Source organism: Manis pentadactyla, chromosome 11 (genome assembly GCF_030020395.1).
Source record: "Manis pentadactyla isolate mManPen7 chromosome 11, mManPen7.hap1, whole genome shotgun sequence".
NCBI lineage: Eukaryota > Metazoa > Chordata > Mammalia > Pholidota > Manidae > Manis > Manis pentadactyla.
The window spans coordinates 67,525,331-67,548,110 of record NC_080029.1 but is presented as its reverse complement, the minus strand read 5'-3'; the positions used below and the strand labels follow the sequence as shown (position 1 = coordinate 67,548,110).

Below are 22,780 nucleotides of genomic sequence, written 5' to 3'. Positions count from 1 at the left end.
AACAAAAAAAATTCTTGAAACTCTCATATAAAAAGGAAGCTAGTACCTTCCATCTCTAATCAAGCTAAAAAAACTTCCTAGAATTACTATAAGATCAACAACCAAGTTAACAAAATGTTGCCTTCCTGGGGTTTTACTCAGCCCTGAGCTCAGAAGTAGAAGAATAAATTATCTTAAACTCTCCAGTTTGCCAGTTCCAACTAATTCTGTGGGACCATGCTGATTTTTGAGTCAGTGTGTTAGGTTTTATAGATGCTACCTGAAACATAAGTTTTTATAAGGAATTATTTCATATGTAGAATAAAATGAGTATTTTAAAGTTAGACTGAGTTTCAAAGCTGCTTTTCTTTTATAAGGGTAAAAAATGCCACAAATAAACAAACAATACCAAAATCAATGCTTCCATGCCTTTTCAGGGACCCCACCTCCCTTACTTCAAATTTTCACAGTGGATACTACTTTAATGGTCTGTGTTTTCTAGAAGGGTACAAGTTTCATATATAAAAAACTAAATGGAAACAATGCTTAACTAATGCTAATTAAATCCAACCCTAGTATTTCTAAAGAGGAATGAATGCCTACTTAGGAAAAATCAATCTTGACATTTCTCAACCGGATTACATCTAATAAAACATGCATTATCCTAAGGATTAGAACTCTTAAATTTGGAATATTATATCACACTTCTGTTACAATCACCAACTAAGCAATATTACTCAATTACAATACCACCAGAAGAAGATTTCTGCCCCCTTAGATTAAATAAAATATACAAGTAGGTGCAAGGTTAGAGTGGGAAAAAGCCAAAGGAAGGAGAGAGACACTAAACTCAACCTACCACAGAGAGCACCAGCTCGGCCTTCCAAGGTTACCTGCCATGTAAATGAATCTCCGCGGCTCTTTTCTGTTTCTAGATCTTTAGGAGACACTGGAAAGACACACTTCCACAACAGCAAAACTCGAGCAAGATGATGACTGATAACTGAAGAACCTGAAATTTATTCAACTTTTACTTATGAAAAAACCCAAAATGGTTACTTTTTAAAATTCTAAAATAAGCAGGAACTCCCCCCCCCTCCACAAAATAAGTTTTAATGCAATACTATGTCCCTTTGCCTACCTTCTGGTTCCAATCAATGTACTACCGAAGGAATAATTATCTGAAGGCACTGGAGTAGAGAAAGGAAGAACTAACAATATATATAGTCTGCTCTGGGGTCAGCTCTTCCACTACTACTGTGATCTCTTTGAGACCTATAAAATGAAGCTAATACCACGTGCACTGCTGTGTCCAGGCTTTGTCAAATCTAAATGAGGCAGCACACTTTTAAAGCACTGTGAAAATCTGTATTGTACCACATAAATGCAAGGTACTATTGTTTTTTGGTAACAAATAACATTGTATCCTGAGAATAATACTAACTTTAGAAAGCAACTTGTTTCAAATATCAGATATGATACATCTGACTGGATTTTTTTCCTTAAAGATTTCAGACCAACAATATTTATTAACTGAGGGTTCATGAATACACAAACCCAGTAATGAAAGGCAATGGACAAACATAGCATTTTATTTGATAGCACCGTTAGCTAAGAAAAATGATAACTAGGAAGTGTAAAAACCAAAACCACAGTTTTTCTTCCCAACAATCCCATTACCACATTCTGCCGACTGTCTATTTTTCTTCTGAAGTATGGCAGCACCGAAATGGGCTCTAGCAGGAGACCATGTAGGTTAACATCCTGGTCTATCCGTTTACTAACTGTGTAAACTTGGATAATTACATAAGCCTTTTGTGCCTCAGTTTCCTCGTTGATGAATGGGAGTGATAACAGTATTTACTGCATTGGATAGTTTCTGAGGCTTGTATGAGTTTACTTATAGAACAGAGTTTGACTCATGATAAGCACTTACATCATGTTTGACATTATGCAGTTACCATTCAAAAATCGCCCCATTTTCATATGAAAAGATAAGAGAATGGAAAAGTGAAAAGGCAATAGCAAGCCAGTCTTTTCTTATGCATGCAGTTTAGTAGATTAAAGTTTAATTAATTTCTCCAGTTTTCTTCTGACTTTTTAAGGAAGCCATATGCTAATTCCTGCAGCAAAACAAGCTTAACTCAACACTCTTTGCTCACTGCTTTCTTTGATGAAGTAGTACTAAAAAAAACCCTCTAGAACTAGAAAGTAAGGAAATGGAATAAAGCAATTAAGAACAGATGATTCTAAGAGGTTCTTGTGCATGACTGCATGCGAGCGTGTGTCTGCGTGCACACAGGAACACACTCATATACAGGAGACTGTGGGATTAGAAAAAATTCTGAGAGTAAATTTTAGTTATAACAACAAAAAGTGTGTGTCACTGGGAATACCCATAGTTGACAAATGTTTCATGAACATTTGCCTAACTATATCCTTATAGTAACTCAACAATGAACAGTGCAGCATCTCTTTTCTAGAGAGGTATCAAGATAATGTCATTTCAGAGACATATATGAACTAAGTTAATAAAAATAAGTTTATATAGTAATTACAAACTGAAACCATAAACAAGGGTAAATTTACTCACACCAAGAATAATGCATCTAAGAAAACCTACACAATTTATAAGCCACTCACAGATCTGTAAAACACACAAATCTGTAGGTGAATCAAGTTGTTTTATGTGACATCAGGTAAAATGGAAAATGGAGCAAAAGAGGTTAAAAATGTTGTGGTTCACATTTGAGGAATGGACTTGAATGTGGTCCTGTTTGAGTTTGCAGTAGTTCAAAATAGTGGTGGAAATTGTAAACAGTGAAGGAAATGCTGAAAATGCAAAAGAGATGTTAAAACTGCAAGACAAAAATTAATGCTTGTCATATAAATACCATTTCCCACAAAAAAGAATTAGAGCTTCTTGGAGAAATGATGGGTTTTAAGCCTAGGGCAAGAAATGTACAAAAGCTGGGACACCTTGTTATGTCAAAAACACACACATTATCAAGGAATACTAGGTTCTTGTTAAAGGCACACATGAGCCCACTTGAAGGGGTTCAACATTGACTAAAAATGAAACAATTTGAGAATCTAAATGAATAATGACTGCAATGGATTGAAACACATAAATACATAAAAATCTGTGAGTTCATAATGATACGTAAGAATAAAAACCTCACTGATCCCCTTTGAAAGCTGCTAGGTAACTAGCAACACATTCTAAAAGCTGGTTATAAAGGGAAATAACAAGGCATAAGAAAATAGAATAAAACCCAAGAAAACATAGTAATTAAATAAAACATTAATTTAATTTTTAATCCTTTCATATGTGTTCATTCTGAATATGCAATAAACATGTATTAATCTCTTTTAAAAGAAGGGATCTCTTATAGTCTCTGATGGAATTACCTTGTCTTAAAAGTTTTTTTTCATTTCTAAAATATTGCATTCATCAAGTTATTTTCTCCTTTAATTAATCAAGATTACCAATATTACCAATAGGTAGGCATGAAACAACCAGACAAAAGCAAATAAAAGCTTGATCACATTTTTCCCATCACACTGTGAAATGATCTATACCAACAAACAATTTCTGTAAATAGCCAGACAGCCAACATTTTTGGCTTTGAAAGCCATATAGTCTCTTTTGCAGTAACTCAATTTTGTCACCATCATGCCTAAAAGCCACGGATAAAATTACGTAAGTGAATATAAGTGATTGTGCTCTCCTAAAACTTTTTTATGGATACTGAAAACTGACTTTCATATAATTCACGTGTTACAAAATATTCTTTTGTTTTTTTAACCATTAAACACATAAAAACTCTTAGCGCACAGGCTAAATAAAACAGGTAGCAAGACAAATTTGGCCCATAGGCTAAACCCTGATGTAGTCCAATGAATCTCTTTAATCATCTCAGGAACATTACTTAAAATGGTTCTTTATTTATGATTGCTTATTTTAATTTAAGCTCCTTTTAGATCAAATTACATAAGAGGAATCAAAATGATTTATTGGTCAAATCTGGCCAGTTTTATATCCTAGCAATAAATAATGACAATAAAATAGAGGCTTAAACTATAGCTTTAATAAAGCAATAAAATTACTTCTCAAAGATACAGTATGTAAATACAATAGTCATGACCATAAAATAATCACTCATTTTTCAGTAACTGTAATTTAAATGAGCCCTATCCCCTTCAATGTAACTACCTTATTGGTGTTTCCAATTCTCAGAACAATTACAGAATTGGAATGACAGGCTATGCTGTGTTCTCCTGCCTACCCTTGTATTGTGGAAATTTTTTTTTTCTTTCTGAAGACAGATATGATTTCTGGAAAAACCAGAGTCATTAAGAGTTAAGCCTGAAAGATGATCAAATTTGCTTATCCTACTTGAGGCTCATAAACTGGTGTTGAAAGAATTTCAAATAAGATCTGAAAACATACTGAGGAATGAAGTAAGTATATGTCTTCTTAAGGAACCTACCAGAAAAAAAAATGTTTGTGTGGATATTTAAATTCTGGTACATACTAAGTTAGTCTTGTCATGTCATATATTACAATATTTTACATTAAAAAAATACAAAATAGTTCACAGGTTTTAACACTTCTACAGCACTATTGTTACCTAATGTCATCAAAGCAGCAATCAGCAACCATCCAGCTTGTGTGCGCTGAGCTGAAAGGCGACTGTTTTGAGAGGCAGAACACAGCAAATCCTCTGCTAATGCCATAACAATCTATTTATGTATAGAAGGACAAGGTGGGAAAAAAAGTGTATTGGTTTATTGGTTACTGGACAAATGATAGCAGCTAATAACATTCTCTCAAAAAATCAGCTCTTACATAGAATAAATGTGATAAAGAACAGCAATTCATGTAGCCTATACCACAGGACACTGTCTTAGGAAATTATAAAAAAGTAAGTTTTCAAGGTTAAATACTGGCATTTAGGTTGCACACAGCAATCCTATAATTCTTTGTAGAGCATATGTGACAACATTGTGTAACTGTTCAAGTTTAGCCATACAGAATTTGAATTTATTTTTAGTTTTAAGAAACTACCTGGGATCTGTAATTACCAGAGAAAGTTTCATTATAGGAACTTCCCTTTTAAAAATTTTGCATACCACCTTAATACTTGAGTGGCTGATAATAGTCTTTGCCAAAGCAATATACTAGAGAGGTTAGAAGTACTCAAAAATAGCCTCACATTGAAATAAATTTTGCATCAGAGTGGGATTCATTAAAATGATATATTTTTAAAGTCTATGAAATAGGCAGTGTTATAAAACAAGAGGAAAAACCAGATAGTTCACATTTATGGATAATGCATGCTTATACAGTACAAAGGCCAAAAGACATCTAATGTTTGAGACAACATCTGTTACCAATCACCTCTAAAAAAGCAACAAGTATTATGAGTTGGCATATAAACTTTCTAAAGAAGAAGGCTGGTGTATTTTAAAACAACCATCCAACTTGCCACTACCTTAGGACTACCTGTAGCCTATATAGTTAATGGATATGCTTAAAAAGAGGACAAAACAAACCAATGCTGTCTGCCTAAACTTATGAGCTGAGTTTTAAATTTAATTAAATACATGCAAGGGCAATTCACTGTTTACTTACTAAAATGTGATGCATTAGTTTAGAATGTAACTAAAATAATAAATGTCAATGAATAACATCACCTTCTGAAGTTGTCAATCACTATTCAAATAGCGCTGGCAATACTTAAAACAGTTTTAAAATTTTTGAAGTAATGGTATGTTCTCTTGTAAAGCCTAAACTGTGGAGGATATACTATAAAATACTCATCAGTGGTGACACAGGAGTGACAGTGAGAAAAAAAGGAACAATGGTGGTTTATTTTTTTAAATACTTATATGTGTGTGAGGCCCAGGTTATAAGAACTTCCATTGTCCAACAATATCTCTTGACAACTTGCAATTCCTAGCTATTTAAGAAAGAAACAAAATTCCCACATTCTGCTTTGCCTATTTTGCATTTTACATTTCATTAAAAGTTTCTTTTTAGTTCTCTTCAAGCTTCTTGGTACATTAAAACTGGGTTATTTACTTACTAGGTTCTGTATCATTTATCTGTTTGAAAGTGCTATATTCAAAAGCACTAAATTTACCCAGAAAACCGTATTTTTCCATAGCAATGCAATTTGGGGGGGAACTTCTTTTTAGTATCATTATGAGCTCATGGGTTATATATATTAGTGCATCATTTTAACCCACTGCTGGATTATATTTTAGACGTATACATTATCCCAACTTTGGCCAGTGGGAGCCCATTAAGTTGTCTCCTGTATCTTTTTTTAAATGAATACAGTAGTTTTTGTTGACTTCCTTGTTTTCTGCACTTCAAATTTCAAATTGCACTTCTATGGCAGAGCTAAATATATAGCAAAACAAAGTTCAGGAATACATTCTTTTACTAGACAGAGATTACTTCTAACAAAAAGCACAGAAGCACTTCTGTTTAACTGTGGATAAGACATTTTAGCTATCTCCTCATTGTTTGCAGCAATTATATTAATAATATTTAACAGCTGGGTAGTACAGCTGATCTCAGAAATTTGTCCTGCATGGCTTTGACTGGGAGATAGAATACAACCATGTTAGCAGGAAAAACTTGAAATGTCATTATCATATGTGGAGAATGAAATCATTACCTTGCCCTTTCCATGAGGAATTCCTAAAGGACAGTGTTTCACAGCTCCCAACAGAGCTGCCACAGCGAAACTAAAGCCAGTCACTGCTTCGGGTGAAGACTTAAGGACAGTAAGCCGTTCCAGACAACGCTCCAAGAGAGGCGTCAGGTAAGAAGGTAATGCCACGGCAATGCAGTGTAAACACCAAGCTGCTGCCAGTCGAACAGAAATGCTAGGATGAAGAATAACTGAAATGACACTGTCAAGAATGCCTGGAAGGACAGAAAAAAAACAATAATGCTTAGCTGCACAGATAAAACTCATCCATAGATAGTCAAAAGAATAAGCAGCCATGTGGATACAAAATGTTACCTTTATCAAAAGCCAAATAATATTAAAAAAGTGATACATAATTTTAAGAAATTTTTTATACCCAAGAATTACTTCTATTAATATTTCTTATGAAAACTGGCTTAAATTTAGTCAGTACACAAAAAAATTTATTTCCTAAATAAGCCAATGTTGTTTACTTTATCTTGAAGACCATTACTCATTTGGTACTAGGAATTAAAATTTATCGATAACAAAAACACCTTAAGAAGAAATGTCACATCAAGCTCCATCCTCATTTAAAAAAAATCCTTTTTAGCACATTTATCTTCATAATTACTATATTACTCATCTACCATACTGCTCTTAGCTAAGAGCAAAATTTTAAACAAAATCTAGGCTTTGCTAGGTCCTCAATAGGCTACTAACCAACTATGAAGTCAGTGGAGTACCACTACAAATAAGAATTAAAAGTCTACATTTGCTGTAATTCAATACACACCTTCATCAAAACATGGAACTATTCATGCTGAGTGTTACTTAAATAATACGTATCCTAATCCTAACTTCAGTCAGCAAGAAATGGGTATCATAGTCAAAGGTCGAAGACATTAACAATGTTTTTCTAAAGTGATTAAATAAAAGAAGCCAGTCACAAAAGGCCACATACTGTATGACTCCCTTTATATGAAATATCCAGAATAGGCAAATCCATAGACAAAAAGTACGTTAGTGGCTGTAGCAGTACCAGCGGCTGGGGGAAGGGAAAACGGGGAACAACCGCCAATGGGTGCAAGACTCACTGGGTAATGAAAACATTCTGGAATTAGATAGTGGTGGTGGTTGCACGACTCTGTGAAAATACCAGAACCACTGAACAGTATACTTTAAAATGGTGAACTTCATGGTACGTGAGCCATCTCTCAAAAGTGATTAAATAATTTTCAAAGAGAGAGAGAAAAAAGAGACTGCTTGAAAAGACCTTTGAGGAAGTGAATTCCTCGTACCACAAGGAAACTACAGATGAGAGCATGAGTTCAGGTTCACTTCTCTGTTTTTCCATATTATCTTAAATAGTTCTGGGCGGGGTGGGGAGACTTAGATAATGACCTTTAACTACAAAAGCAAAAACACTCAAGTATTTTTAATAATCTTGATTATATGTCATAGAACATGTCTAACAAATCTGCAGTGGAATCCATAATATATAAGCTATTTGAGAGAGCTTTCTTTCCTTGGAAAAAAGATGACTAGAACCAGAGTAAAAATGAGGTATTTAAATGAGTCACAAACGGTACCTGTGCTTGAATCCTGCAGTAAAGGTGCAGCGGTGGTGCCAAGACTATGAATGAGATTTCCAAGTTCTTGTAAAGCACATACCAGCATATGCGGGCTGGCTGCTACGTCGGTGGAGCCAAGCCGGGTTTCCAAATTACTGTCACTCATCACAGCGTCTGACAGAAGTGTAAGAATTAACTATGCATCACTGTTTTATTAAAATACATTATAGGGGGTGGTGGCAGAAGCAGAAAAGTATAAAGGCAAAAACTAGTATTTCCACTTGACCTATATGAAATGCTTAGAAAAGTAACTGAAATACTCAAATGGGGACTTGCATCAACAGAGAGAGAACTGAACTAATACAAATAATTTAGTTCAAGTGACCTGACCATAGATCCCTTACTACTTTTTTAGCAAGTGGCACTGGAAGGGAGAACACATGGAAAACTAAGTAATATTCTTATTTTATTGATACACAAGATAAGCAGAGTGGACTTAAAACAGTACAGGCACTGAGATGATCTAATTGCTTCAAAGACAAGGTATCAGCTTCTATAGGAAGATCATGGATTCTGAGGAACAATTCTCACCAGTCTTTAAGATCTGTACACATATATGATAGTTCTTACCAAGTTAGACAGTTTATATCTCATCTATATATTGATTACCCTGAAACAACTGATGTCTATTATAAAAGTGTTTTTTGTATTAATATAGTAATATAACAGTTAACTTTTCCAAAAGGACAATTCCTTTAGCACCATTAAAAGAGAGTGTCTTAGTAGATTCATACCCACAACTTTCTTTAACTTCCAGATAGCCTGGCAAATATCCTTGGCAGCAGCAATCTGAGCCTTTTCTCCAAGAAGGCTTCCTATAGTAGCTCGAAGGATGAATGAAATGCAACGGCGACCACAGATAGCATCACCCTGCATTTGAGTGGCCTTAGGGTGCGACTGTGACACAAGGCTTAGGATATGAGAAAGAAAGGCAGCAAAATTTTTCTCTAGCCATGATCCTCCTAGTGTTGAAACAAATACCACATATGCCTAAAAAAGAAAGGAATTTATCTTCAAAATGAAATAATTTTAATTCTTTATTAATATTTTCTCTTCCATAAAATATGTAGGACTAACATTTATTTTTATTACTTCCTCATTAATAGTGAAATTAGCTATACAAATATACTGCTTCTTTGTGTGTTTATTAAACAAAACTGAAGTACTCTGTCTTTCAAATGAAATTTCATTTATGCTGCCTATTTTATTTTGGTCAGACTGTGCAGTTTCAGGATGTCAGCATAGCGAGCTGGTACCTAAAATGTGTCTGTGGCTCCTCTGAACAAAGCATTCAAGCTCTTTAACATTCTAAACAAGAAAACCCAAATCAAACATATAACACCTTACAAGAATGAACTATGTTCCAACACCATTAACTCTAAGAGGCTTTAGTTCTAGAAACCTGAAAGAAAAGTTTATAGTAATGAATCAATGCTCTTTGTTTTCATGAATGTTAATGGTTTGTCTTACTCCAGAAATACAAAGAGTAGTTTTCTCCTGTAATCAGACAGTAGTTTTCTCATGTTTTTTAGAAATACAGTTTATAATTATACTATATAGTTTAAAATTATCTTACATTTTCATGAAATCTAGTATCATACAGTATAAAACTATGAGGACATACATGAATTTAAAAAAATACATTTGCTTTGAACCATAATTGTATTTAGAAAACAAAGTAATTAAAAAATCTCTGTATTGTTTTATTCTAAGATACTTTTCCTAAGATTTAGCTTTTAACATTTTGTTTAGGACAAAGAATTTAAGAACTTTAATAATAGATTACATGCTGTAATCTTTACTTAGGAGTTGAAACTATATCAAACGGAAATACAGTATTGCCCATGCTGAAGGTGAACCTAAAACTTAAATTTGAACTTTAAGAGCACACATAAAAAAAATGGAAAACATATTAAACCACAAGACACATGAAAGTACAAAGCCTCGAAACAAACATTTCCTTTGTGTTTCAAAGGAAATAAAAATTTCCTATTATTAGGAACTGAAACACATTGTGGGTAATAGACTATTTAGCTGGCTTTGTTTAAGGTTCTTTTTCTTTTCATGTAGTTTTTTTTTTTTTACAATTTTTTAAATTAAGGTATCATTGATACATACTCTTCTTATAATGTAGTTTTAAAAAAGTGTTTGGCCTCACCATATCTATTTATAAATATGAGAGCACTAAGTGATGACCCTGCATAGTATCACTTTTATCTGGAGTCAGATACTAAAAGTTTCACTACAGGCCAGTGGGAATTACATTTAGATACTGATTTGTGATTCTAACCTGAGTAACTCCAACTCGAACATCCCTATTGACTGAACTGGTTCCTTTCAGCACATCTCCACTGGCTCGAAGAAAGCCTGAAGTCCCACGCAGAAACCCTGTTCCTAGTAATTCCAGAACTTCCTCCAGAGATACTCTGCGAATGCTTTGACGTGAGACTGCTATAACAAAGAACAAAAACAGAACACGTGATTCATATTTTACAAACTAAATTTTAATCCATGATCTTGATTTGCACGATCTTGATCAGCATGTTAATAGAAACAAAAACTAAAAATTCAAACAACATGCAAATTTTATAGGACATTATACAAATTAACACACAAAAAATGACACAAGGGAGAAGAGATCAAATTAGAATGGACTTCGAACTCATGACAGTGACATCTTAAAGCCTATGACACTTTGAGATTATGACCTATTGCTCTCTTTTTCTCAAAAATGTTAGAAGGCTAAACAATCTTCTAAAACAAGGGAAAACATAAATTGTCTTGATATTCCATGAATGAAATGCTATACAATACTTTATAAAGTCTTTTGAAATACTAGAAATGCAAAAAATAATTTTATTTTTCCAAATGCTCTACAAGTCTTAAAGAAACTTACATAAAGTAACCACCATGTCTTATTATTTTTTAATTCTCAACTGCAAGTACAACTTTTGTTTCTATCTTCAGTCTCTGAAGAAATCAAAGCTAAATATTAGCATAACTGCTCAGTTGGCCCTTAGGCTATAATAATTAAGAGATTAGTTAGGGCAGGATATTTGTTTCAGCTTGACACAGCTGAGTTTCTCCTTGTGAATTAACATAATATAATCTAGGAAATAATATCTCCTTAAAACAACAAAACAAAACCATTTTCTCCTTTTCATTCTTCTGACAAATGATGGTCATGAGCTCTGACTCTCATTATTGACTCAAGTCACACAATGGACAAATAAACTTGTTAATTAAGTTATGAACAAAAAAATCTCCTCAAGCGAGATAACCTGAAATAAATGAAAATCTATGTTGGCTTTTGAGAGATAAACATTAGTGAATTAATACAAAATCCATGCCCTAGATCGCAAATTCTAGGAAGGAGACAACAATAAGCATAAGAAATGACTAAATCTATAGTATGTCAGACAATGATTAAAAGCCATGGGTGTGGGAGGAAGTGATTTTAAATAGGGTAGTCGGGGTAGGATCCATTGAAAGGGTAACATAAACACAGTTTGAGGGTACCAAGGGAATCAGGCATGCAAATACCCGGAGAAAAAGTGTTCTAAGCAGAGCAAATAGGGCAAAAAGGCCTTGGGGTGGGACACTGATGCCAAATGAGTCCATGCAGAGCTATGTGAACAGAGCAATGGAGGGGTCTAGTAGAAGGCCAGTGCAAGGATGAATACGTAGGAACTTCAAGATCATTATAACAAGGATGTGAATAAAGTGAGATGCCGGTGGAGGACCTTGGGCAGAGGAGTGAAATAATCTGTCACCAATCTAGACCACCATATTTTCCTTAACACTCTCTCATTTTTTAAGAATTCATGTGTGGCTAATTGTTTTATGCGACAGCCCTCAATTTGAATTCATTGAGTATTTCCTCAGAATTCTTGACAGGAGAAACACAAAAGTAAGCTATAAAGCCTTCTCCAAGCCTAACATCAAAAAGCATTGTCAGGCTTGGTATCAGTCTGTCTCTGCATTGATGGTATCATCTTTGGACACTTGAATAAGGTGTCTGCCAAGTTTGTTCTATGCAAAATATCATTTTTCCCTTTGTAATTACTATGCAACCTGGGTGGTGATACATTAAGATAGGATAAATATCCTGCAACTCATCAAATTTTCTTACTTGCATAAATTATTCCTATGATTGCACAAAAAGTCATTATGCCAATCATTCCATATTTATTAGTTGGCATTACACAGTAAAAAAGAGCTTTTCTCTTCTCCTTCATGTAGTTATTTTCCATATGTTCTCATAGATTCCTTTTTTATTTAATAGGTTATAATTCATTTCTATCATTATTAGTTTTGTGTGTTACTATCCTGGATTTGACCAATGGCAGTGTCTTCCAACAGCTTTTGGCACAAGATGATCTAGGGCTCATCCTCAGACTTTGCCTGCCCCAATCCCATAATTAGCCACTTCTCCAAGGAGCCCCCATTCTGGATAGGCTTTAAGATAAATAACTATTGCGCAGGGGAAAGAAGAGTCAAAGGTGACTTGACAAATAGTGGTTTGAACACCTAGAAAGATAGAGTTGTCATCAACTTAGATTAACCAATGGTAGGCAACAGGCCTTTTCTGTAAGATAAGGGAAGATCAAAGAAGACTGAACAGGAATTTCCAGGGAGGAGGAAGGAAAACCAAGGAAGCATGAGGTCCTGAAAGGCAAGTGAAAAAAAGGATGAAGAGGAGGATCAACTGAGTCGAGTGTTGCTGAAAGGTCATGAAAGGTCAATAAGACAACTGGGCCCTGCCCACAGGCTTTAGTGTGGCTGAACATTATAACATAATCTCCAAAAGGGCAAAAGCTATACCAGCTGCCAGGGCTAATGATACAATTATAGAAATGAGCAATGCACATTTTCAAAAAGTTTTGGTTAAACATGTCTCCTAATTTCAATCTCTTATGTGGCTTAAGAAGTAACCTTTTAAATGTCCTGAACAACTTTTTTCCCCCTGACTTGGGTTTCTTCTTCTTCCAACCAACCTTTCAACACCCACCCACCCCATAAAAAAGACAGTGTTACTGAATTACAAGATTAGAAAAACTACAATGAAAACGTTTATTATAAATTTTAAACTTGTGGGTCTCAAATGGAGAATGAGGGGCTGTATAGTTAGTGTTCCCCAGGAGATTCTGTGCTGTACTCTCTGTCCTCTCATCTCTGGTTGAGAAACACAGGCTTCAGGGAAAAAAATCCTTCTATATAACAATAAATAATATCTATAGCAATGCTTTTCAACTTTTAATGTTCATACACATTATCCTGGGATCTTGTTAAAATGAGAATTTTTATTTAGCAAGTTGGGTGAGGCCTGAGTTTCTGCATTTCTTACAGCTCCCAGGTAATATTGGAATACCTGGTCTGCAGATATCTGGAGAGCGAGGTTCTACAGAACAGTCACATTTTAATTTCTGTGAGATTGTTTATTCTTTGGAGAAAGAATGACAAAGCAAATTTTCAACTGTTCATTAATGTTTTATACATACTGTGGATTAATCCAGGCAAGGTCTCTTATTTCCAAAAATACCCCATCCTTGTTCTTTGTCCAGAGTGTACCAATAGAGAATAAAAGCTAACACACAATGCAAAGGGTCTAAATACAGTAAATTTCAAATATCTGTTGTTTGGAATTACTCACATCATGGCTCCCTTATACCAACCTAGAAAATGGCAAGCCAAATATAAGCAATGACATGTGTGCTGCTTAAAAAAAATTCTCAAGATTTAGATCCTACCTCTTATTGGATAACACTTCAAAATTCACTTAAAATAAAAAGGCCATGATGTAAAGGAAGACAATAATTGAATAAAGACAATAATTAAATAAAGAAATTGAATTTCTTCAAGAGCTCTTATTTTTTTCTTCAAATTCTTGTTCAACTGTTTGAAAATGAAATCTTAGGACCTATAGCAATGTTTACAAACTAATGCTGATTTATAAGATATCTTGTTTCTTTTCAAATAATAATGGGTAGCTATATGTAATGCTACGTTTGTTTAATCAACTAGGAAAAAATTATGGAAGATGTTCTGAAAGTAATTACATGAATTTACCTGATCCTGGATGTTTAGAAATTATAGCTTTAGCCAACACTGTGCCTAGTAGCTTTGAAACTGAAATCCGCACATCATAATTAGAACCTTCAAAGGACTTAAAACATAGCGTGGCCACACTGTCCAAGTCTGTACTCCACATGAAGATGGCCTCTTTCTGAAGTTCAAGGAGACACTATTCAAATCGAAAACCAGAAATTAATGAAAAACAAAATACAACTGTCAAGTTCAGATCTACACAAATTATAAACATTATGAAGATCTAACAAAAATAACACACAAATTCAAAGTATTTAAATAATAACTGTGGGGACAACAAATAAACACTTACTAAAAGTCATAAAACTTATACTATATAAAGCAATGTATCTACAGAGGGTGGGAGGAGGACCCACTCTAACCTAGCAGTCTGTGAGAAATGCCTCTAGAGCCAATCTGTTGGCTTTGAACAACTGTAAGAATAATTCCAACTTCACCGTGCTACCTAACCAAGTATGTTGAGAAAGCAGGATAGAAACAAAAACAAGTCACTTTCAAACATCATTACCTTACATGTAAATGTTACTTAATACAATTATAGAGAGGAAACAGTGAAGTGGAAAGAATACTTACTGGTTATCTTGAACTCCCTGCCCTCTAACAGGATGCTGCTAAGTACTGGAGGAATCGTGGGAAATTCACATAACTCTTCCAGACTCACTTTCTTCACTTGTTAAAATGAGATGGTACTAGCTGATTATCAAGGTTGCAGATCTCTGATCAAGTAACTGTTACCAGTGTTTTCACAGGGATAAACTGATTTAACTTTCTTTTTGCTAATGTTTAGGAATTCTGCTTATTAGGCCAATTTACCTTAGCAGCAGCACAACGAACGGCCATAGATCTATCTGTTAAGCAGGATCTAGCAGCTTTATAAATATCCCTGTGGCAAGGTGTAGCAGAAGCTCCCAGTCCACTCAATATATTTTGCAGACTCAGCATAATCTCATAGCGACCTTGAGACTACCAACAGAAAAGAAAAAATTAAATAGAAAAAAAATTCACCATGAAGAACAGAATTAAGCACTGAAATTTACCTCATATATATTAAAGAAATACTATTTTTGTACACTAACCAACTCACTCTGACATCAAGAAACATTAATACTTGCTATTTTATGAAGTGTTTATTATTTGAAAACTGTTACCTATACATATTATATTTCAAAGCAATACAATTTTTGCAGGGTTAGTGTGAAGACTAAATGAAATTATATGGAAAGTGACTAGTACACAGCTTACGTGTTGTTAAGCATTCAATAAATGGCTGCTATAAATGAGGTAATGCAGTAAGAGCACAGAGTCTGCCCCCTACTAGCTACATGACCCTGGGCAAATCTGTTTCTTTATCTGTTAAATGGAGGTAATGCTACCAACCATCCAAGTTGTTATAAGGCTCTAATGATTTACTAAATGTAAAGTGCTTAGAATAGTGCTTAACATACCATAATTGCTCAATAGATTTTACAGCTATTAATAATATTTTATTATTTATTGGTCTGGTAACTCAGGGATTGGAAGTATGGTCTTTAGATTTTAAAATACCTGGATTTGAACCTGCCCCTTAGTAGCTGTGTGACTAAACTGTTTTTACTCACTTCTTCATCTGTAAAATAAGGATAAATGAACTCTACAGAGCCAGTGTGACAAGCCCCTGTGGGGAAAAGATCACCACAGTGCCTGGCACATAGTAAACACTCACAAAATAGCAGCTCTTTATATTATTGATGTTTTAGTTTTACTAAATGCCTCAAATGACTTCTATATCCCAGGAAATTAAGACTACTAGAGATAAGTTGGAAGAAGACAAGATCAACATCAAGTATCATTTTCATAGTAAGGTTACTAATTTATCTATGTTCCAAGGAGCACAATAGTGAATAATTGTAAGTGGACATAACAAAATGGGTCCTAATGGGAAATTTCTGAACTTCCTTTTATCCCAATTTCAAATGTGTCTATAACTGGTGGGTGTGTATCAAATGTAGGAATCCCTTTTGATATCTCTAAAATGTTATAGCACCTGATGAGCTAAATCATAAAAGTAAAAAATAGAAAGGCAATAAAAATATTTGGCAATTACTTTAAAATTTCTGAGACATACAGCAAAATCCTCTGTTAACCATGGGGCCTAAACAGTATTAAAGCTTAACCAATGGAGTGAAGAGGAAAAAAAATTTCAAGTGGCTATACCTCAGTAAATAAAAGTCCTTACAGACAACTCATTTTAAATAAAACCAGATTTACAGGTGTTAATAATCTCTCTTCCTGAATTACCTTCTTCAGCATTTTAGGAAACTGCTGGGACGTGATCTGCTGAGTAGATTCTCTCATCAGTTTTATGTTATGGCCTTCACTTTGTAAAATTGTTGAATCAGCTACATTCTTCTTCAAATTTAAAAATTTTACATTTGAATTTTCCCATGTTTTATTTCAGTACATTTTTAAAAAGTGTGTATGCAACTAGCCAGCATTTTTATAAATTATTTCAGAGCTGTTTTCTAGACTGTTTTCTTAAGTAAGGTAAGAGGGGCTGGGATGATGTCTTCATACTTAAAGATGCTGAGTTGCCCTTAAATGCTAGGGACCTTAAATTAAAAATTTTTGATTTACAAACATACAAATACTTTAATTTCAAAACTGACTGTTAAGAGGAGGGAACAGGGATGGGTCTGCCAGAGAAATACCTTAGTTTTTACCTATTTGGATTTATCTGAATACATGAAATTATATTGTGTTATTGCTTTTCTAATAAAGAATCAACATACAAAATACATATGGGCATTAACTAGAAGTATTTCATTTATAGACACACACACACAGACACACACACAATAGACCTACAGGTAAAGCTCCTATATTGGTTCAAGAAACTATAAAACCTGTAAAATACTATCTTTTATTCTTTGGTCAAACTTATAGTTACATACCTCTGCACTCTTCACAGCTTTAAGAATATTCCCCACTGTGTCAGTAAAGGTGTTACCCAGGATTCTACCCAACTTCTTGTACAAGGAGCCCAAACATACCACAGCAGCACTGAAACAACAATTAAATTAGAAATTAGTCATGAATGAAAAATCAGGAATAAAAAAAAATCTTAAGACTATGTAAAGGTGACTATTTAATTTTATTTTTAAAGGATAAAATTTCCCAGACTCTACTCCACTGTTAAATCCTAAGACATAACACTTAGGTAAGTATCATGAAATTATACTTCCAATAACGACAATGTAAAAAAGATGCATCTTCAATGAATCTAAATCTCAGCCCAAAGATTCCATATTCCCTCAAATTTTTTACAAAACAATTTTTAATAGACCTGAGCTTCCTCTATTAGATAATCAAAGAAGGTCTTAAAAATAAAAGACAAGAAAAATAAGAATCATGTTCTTAATCAAGTCTGAAGTCTGAAAAGTTTATGGGAATATAGATTCTGAATCAGATCAACAAAATTTCTATAAAACTACTATCATGGAACCACACACAGCAAACTGGCTTCTCTAAAATAACAGGTGATAAAATCAACTGAATCCAAAGGAGAAAGAAACTAAGTGCTGTTCTTTTTTAGGATTTTATAAAGGTATTTTTCTATATGATATTCACTATTAATTTTTACCAGTAGTAATTAATGAACTAAAAGAACATCCAAAACAGCAGGAACTTAAAATATCTTTTGTCTTAAACACTCAACTGCTAAAATCTTTAGTTTTACTTCCAAATCTAGGCTTCAAATATGCCTAAAATATCTTTTAGAAGATTTCCCAGTCAACTGGAAAACGTTACATTTTTTTTTTTAAGTTTTATTTTATAAAATAGGTAAAACGCCTGTATTCAAGTTTCAAAATAATGATATCAAGTAGTTCCGTTCTGTATAAAAGTGATATACCAAGGCAGCACTATTTTATGCTCAGTTTTAATATTTAACTTACAGTTTAGTGGGAAGATAACTTGGAGAATCATCTTTGCTACGAATAAGATCATTACATTTATCGATTGTCTCGTAAACAGAGAATGTGTCTCCAATGCTATAAAGAATGCCTAGATTCTTAGCAAGGAGGTTTCGGGTAGGAGGCCCTGGGGAGCTGTTCAACAAAGATAGGAGCTGTTCAACAAGAGTCTTCTGTTTCTCCCTTACATCACTCTAGAAAGGAAGGTAACAAAAAGACAATTCAAAGTCAACATAATTATATGTAACCCTCTACTATGACTTTTCTTTCATATATTTCAGAAATAGCTAAAAGGCTCTAAGAAATACTTTGACGAAAAATTACAAATAGGTTAGTGGCATGGTCATCACTGCACATGAACAGGCAGTTTGTTGCCCTGCTGTTATCTCCAAAAAGTAAGTTCTGGACTACAATATCCTGAAGTTTCTAGAAACAAAGAATAGGCTCTATTTCTTCTGTATCTTTCTTCTTACATTTGAAAGGTTCAGTAAATTTGCATTTTAACTAGAGGTTCTTAGTTATTAAGCCTCTGTCCAATTTACATCTGCATAATAGGAGCAATCTATAACCTATCACGAGAGCTGACTATCATGGTTACCTGTTTTATTTACATCTTACTCTAAGTTTACTGAAATTTTCTTTTTGCAAGCTTATACATCTAAATACCAATAATATTACTCCATTTTACATATCTGCTCTCTGAAAAAGGAATACAGCAACATCAGCGTAGTGGTAATAGTATTCAGGTGCTCACTGAGGCCTAAACTACAATGAAATATTTGTTAATTTAGTGTATGATTTTTATCTTTTGTTAAATTCTAAATGTCCCCATGAGTAGCATCTTTGCACCACTTTTCCATTACCCACAGTATTGTTATTATGTAGGGGAATATCTTTATCTTTAGTGGATGTATGCAAAGGTACATCTCATACAGAGGCTCAGTAAACCAATCAGTCAATCAAATGAGGCAAAATGTTAACAAACTGCTCAATGTATGCAAAGGGTGTGAGTGATTAGTTTTCTTTTTTGTACCCAATTCATAGCTTTTAAGAGGAAATACGTTTACTCAGACTCTTCAATTCATATTCCCCTTGAGAGTTCACACCTTCTTTAAAGTGAAACTCCCATTACGTTATTTAGCAATGTACTGCACTAGAGCTTTGTGCTTATGGAGGTACGTACACAAGGTACATAAGATAATGAACATGAAATCCAATACAATGTGGCCTGAAATTAGTTTCTGATATGCTTTTAAAGTAATATAAAAATTACTGGCTAATTTCTTCCCGCTTTTTTGAACAGAAAAAACTTCTTGTAATATTTCACTATAAAGTCTTGGTAAGGTCTAGCATTTGAAAGCCAATTTAGATTATTGTGGACAGAACTAGAAAAGAAAACTAAAGAAACTAAATACGATCTGGTACTTAAAAAACACAAAAAAGAGTTTTTGCAATTTTACCTACCCTGCTTGTTGCTAGCAAAAGCTTTTCCAAATATCTCAACCAATCAAAAATGAACTCTGCCTTCTGAACTTCACCTAGTTGATTGCATGCTTCTTCATTCAGCAATAAGCTATGAGCTAATTCCATTCCTTGCAGAAAATTCTCCTAGCTGGTCACTATTCTTCTCATTAAACTTCAGTCAATACACCTAAGAAAAAACCTGTAAGAGAAGAAAATAACGTATTTCAAAAGGACAGCGAAAAAGGAAGGCAATCATAATGCTAGAAATCTTTCACTGAAGAGCAAAAAGAATAATTAAATAGAGACATATTTTATAACATCTTTCAGGTAAAACTGGAAGAAGTTCAATACTAGACTCTAGGTAACACTGACATGAAATCTACCCTTGTATTATTATTCTTTTTTGGAGAGCAGACAGGAAAATAATTCTGTATTATTGACATTTTTATGTAAAAAGTTGCTAAACAGATATTCAATTAAAATTCTGAAAATTTTAAGATTAGGCTACTCAAATGTTAGATTTTCAATTTTCTTTGTAGTATAAATGTCCTTTTAAGAAAATAGGTCATGGGTACTTATTAACAAATGACCAAATATCCAGACTTCCTACTAAAATTCTATGGTAAAGCTTAACAACTCCCTGGACCTTCGCCTAGGGGCATATTCTGTCATTTACCTGGAGATCCAAACAGGAACACAGGAACTTTTCCATTTGCATCTGTTCTCCCAGCCTAATAAAGAAATGCTTATAGCTTGTGGCTATAACTTTAGGGAAAGATCCCATCTCAACGTATATCCATGAACCTTGTTGTGAAAGCAAACTCCTGTTTTTGAAGGCACTTAGATGAATGTTCTCCGGATTTGTATCAATAAAGATCATATTTTCTTTGACCCAGATCCAATGCAGCCTTCACTTTTGTTGTAGCAAATCATCAACAAAAGACAGAGGAGGTTTTGTTGTTTTTTTTTAAATTGAGGAGCACCTCCTGGGCACACGATAGTGCCTATCCAGAACATATATGAGTGTGTGTTTTTACACACATACATGCTAACACATGGGAATTTATAAGCTGTACTGTTATTATGGAATTTTTTAATTTTAGGAGGTGCATGCTAAGGATATAGCAGAAAAGCAGCATGATGTTTGTAACTCATTTTCAAATAGTTAAGTAAATCAGTCACTATCAGCCATAAAATATGGCAAAATGTTAATAGCTGAACGTATGTAGTGGGTATGTGAGTGATCATTTTACTATTCTTCAATTTTTCTGTATTTTTTAGAAGATCACAATAAAATGTTGGAATAAATTATTTAAGAAAAGAAAATTTTAAAAAACACGAACTACCTTAAAAAAATCATTACTACTAGTTGTAGGAGTAACAGCTATCATTAAGAACATTCAACAACAGAGAAGGCATCAGATATATAAAAATGGGTACTCCTATTCACGAGTGTATCAAAAATAAATTGGACACATTATAAATAAAACTCCAAGCTAAACAGAAAACAGGAAGTGGAACTGAATAGAAATACAGGTAGAATGCTACAGGTAATTAAACTAAAACTTTTAATTATGTAGCTCAGTCTCCTAGGCAAATGTCAATCTTTTATTGAGAAGCCAGTAAGTAAAGCTATAGTAAACAATCAAATGGGAAACTGGAGAAAGCTTTTTTTTTCTTCTTTCATTTTTTCTCCCAGGGAGTTTACTGCTATAAAATTACCTAAAATATCATTAGATCACCGTAACTATTTTAGAGCTGAAAAGTGCCTATTCTAAAGACAGTAGTTACAAACTGGTACTCTGTTGGCCAACTTCGGCCAGTAATGTACTTGGGGGAGTCAACATTTATTATTTATTTATTTATTTTCTTTTTTTTTGAGAGGGCATCTCTCATATTTATTGATCAAATGGTTGTTAACAACAATAAAATTCTGTATAGGGGACTCAATGCTCAATGCACAATCATTAATCCACCCCAAGCCTAATTCTCGTCAGTCTCCAATCTTCTGAAGCATAATGAACAAGTTCTTACATGGTGAACAAGTTCTTACATAGTGAATAAATTCTTACATGGTGAACAGTACAAGGGCAGTCATCACAGAAACTTTCGGTTTTGCTCATGCATTATGAACTATAAACAATCAGGTCAAATATGAATATTCGTTTGATTTTTATACTTGATTTATATGTGAATCCCACATTTCTCCATTATTATTACTATTATTTTTAATAAAATGTTGAAGTGGTAGGTAGATGCAAGATAAAGGTAGAAAACATAGTTTAGTGCTGTAAGAGAGCAAATGTAGATGATCAGGTGTGTGCCTGTAGACTATGTGTTAATCCAAGCTAGACAAGGGCAATAAAACATACACGGATGCAGAAGATTTCTCTCAAAACAGGGGGGGTGAGGTTCTAAGCCTCACCTCTGTTGATCCCCAATTTCTCACCTGATGGCCCCCCTGCGACTGTGCCTGTCTTAGGTTGTTCCTCCCTTGAGGAATCTTACCCCTCTCTGGCTAACCAGTCATCTTCCGGGCCATACAGGGAAATGTAAAGTTGGAAAGTGAGAGAGAGGCAATATTGTTTGAAATGGTTAGCTTTTTACTTCTTTGCAGATTTATGTCCTGTGGCTTTTATGTCCAGTATTTGTCTTGAGGTATCTATACCACTTGGAAGAATTATGATACTCGATAATTCGATATGAGGCACGAATTCTATTTAAGGGTTGTAATTAGGAAGGAAGAAGAACAGCTATAGGAGTAGCAGACAGAAGAAAACATGGGAAGATTGATTATTTCTTTGACATATCTTCTTGAAGTGTAACTTAAGCATGTATAGGTTTTAAACTACTAATTAAATTGCATACACACATTAACATAATAGGAATACAGTTACATAACCAAAGCAGACCTATAATTATCAGCTGTCTCCAGTGA

General features: G+C 34.0%; 1 protein-coding gene across 4 annotated transcripts in view; it reads right to left on the bottom strand.

Annotated features, from left to right (window-relative positions):
• Positions 1-22,780, bottom strand: part of HEATR5A (HEAT repeat containing 5A) — a 122,446-nt gene that overhangs the window by 72,670 nt on the left and 26,996 nt on the right. For 2 of the 4 annotated variants that reach the window (XM_057488506.1, XM_057488507.1), the window contains exons 2-12: positions 19,843-20,041; positions 18,361-18,572; positions 17,359-17,467; positions 15,242-15,391; positions 14,390-14,564; positions 10,611-10,771; positions 9,055-9,310; positions 8,279-8,434; positions 6,672-6,922; positions 4,614-4,725; positions 839-991 (exon numbers count right to left, since the gene is read on the bottom strand). In XM_057488506.1, the coding sequence (XP_057344489.1) occupies positions 839-991; positions 4,614-4,725; positions 6,672-6,922; positions 8,279-8,434; positions 9,055-9,310; positions 10,611-10,771; positions 14,390-14,564; positions 15,242-15,391; positions 17,359-17,467; positions 18,361-18,572; positions 19,843-19,968 (1,861 nt within the window). In that variant the 5' untranslated portion in view covers positions 19,969-20,041. The remainder of the gene's footprint in view (positions 1-838; positions 992-4,613; positions 4,726-6,671; positions 6,923-8,278; positions 8,435-9,054; positions 9,311-10,610; positions 10,772-14,389; positions 14,565-15,241; positions 15,392-17,358; positions 17,468-18,360; positions 18,573-19,842; positions 20,042-22,780) is intronic. The other 2 variants (XM_057488508.1, XM_057488509.1) reach the window with 1 other exon arrangement.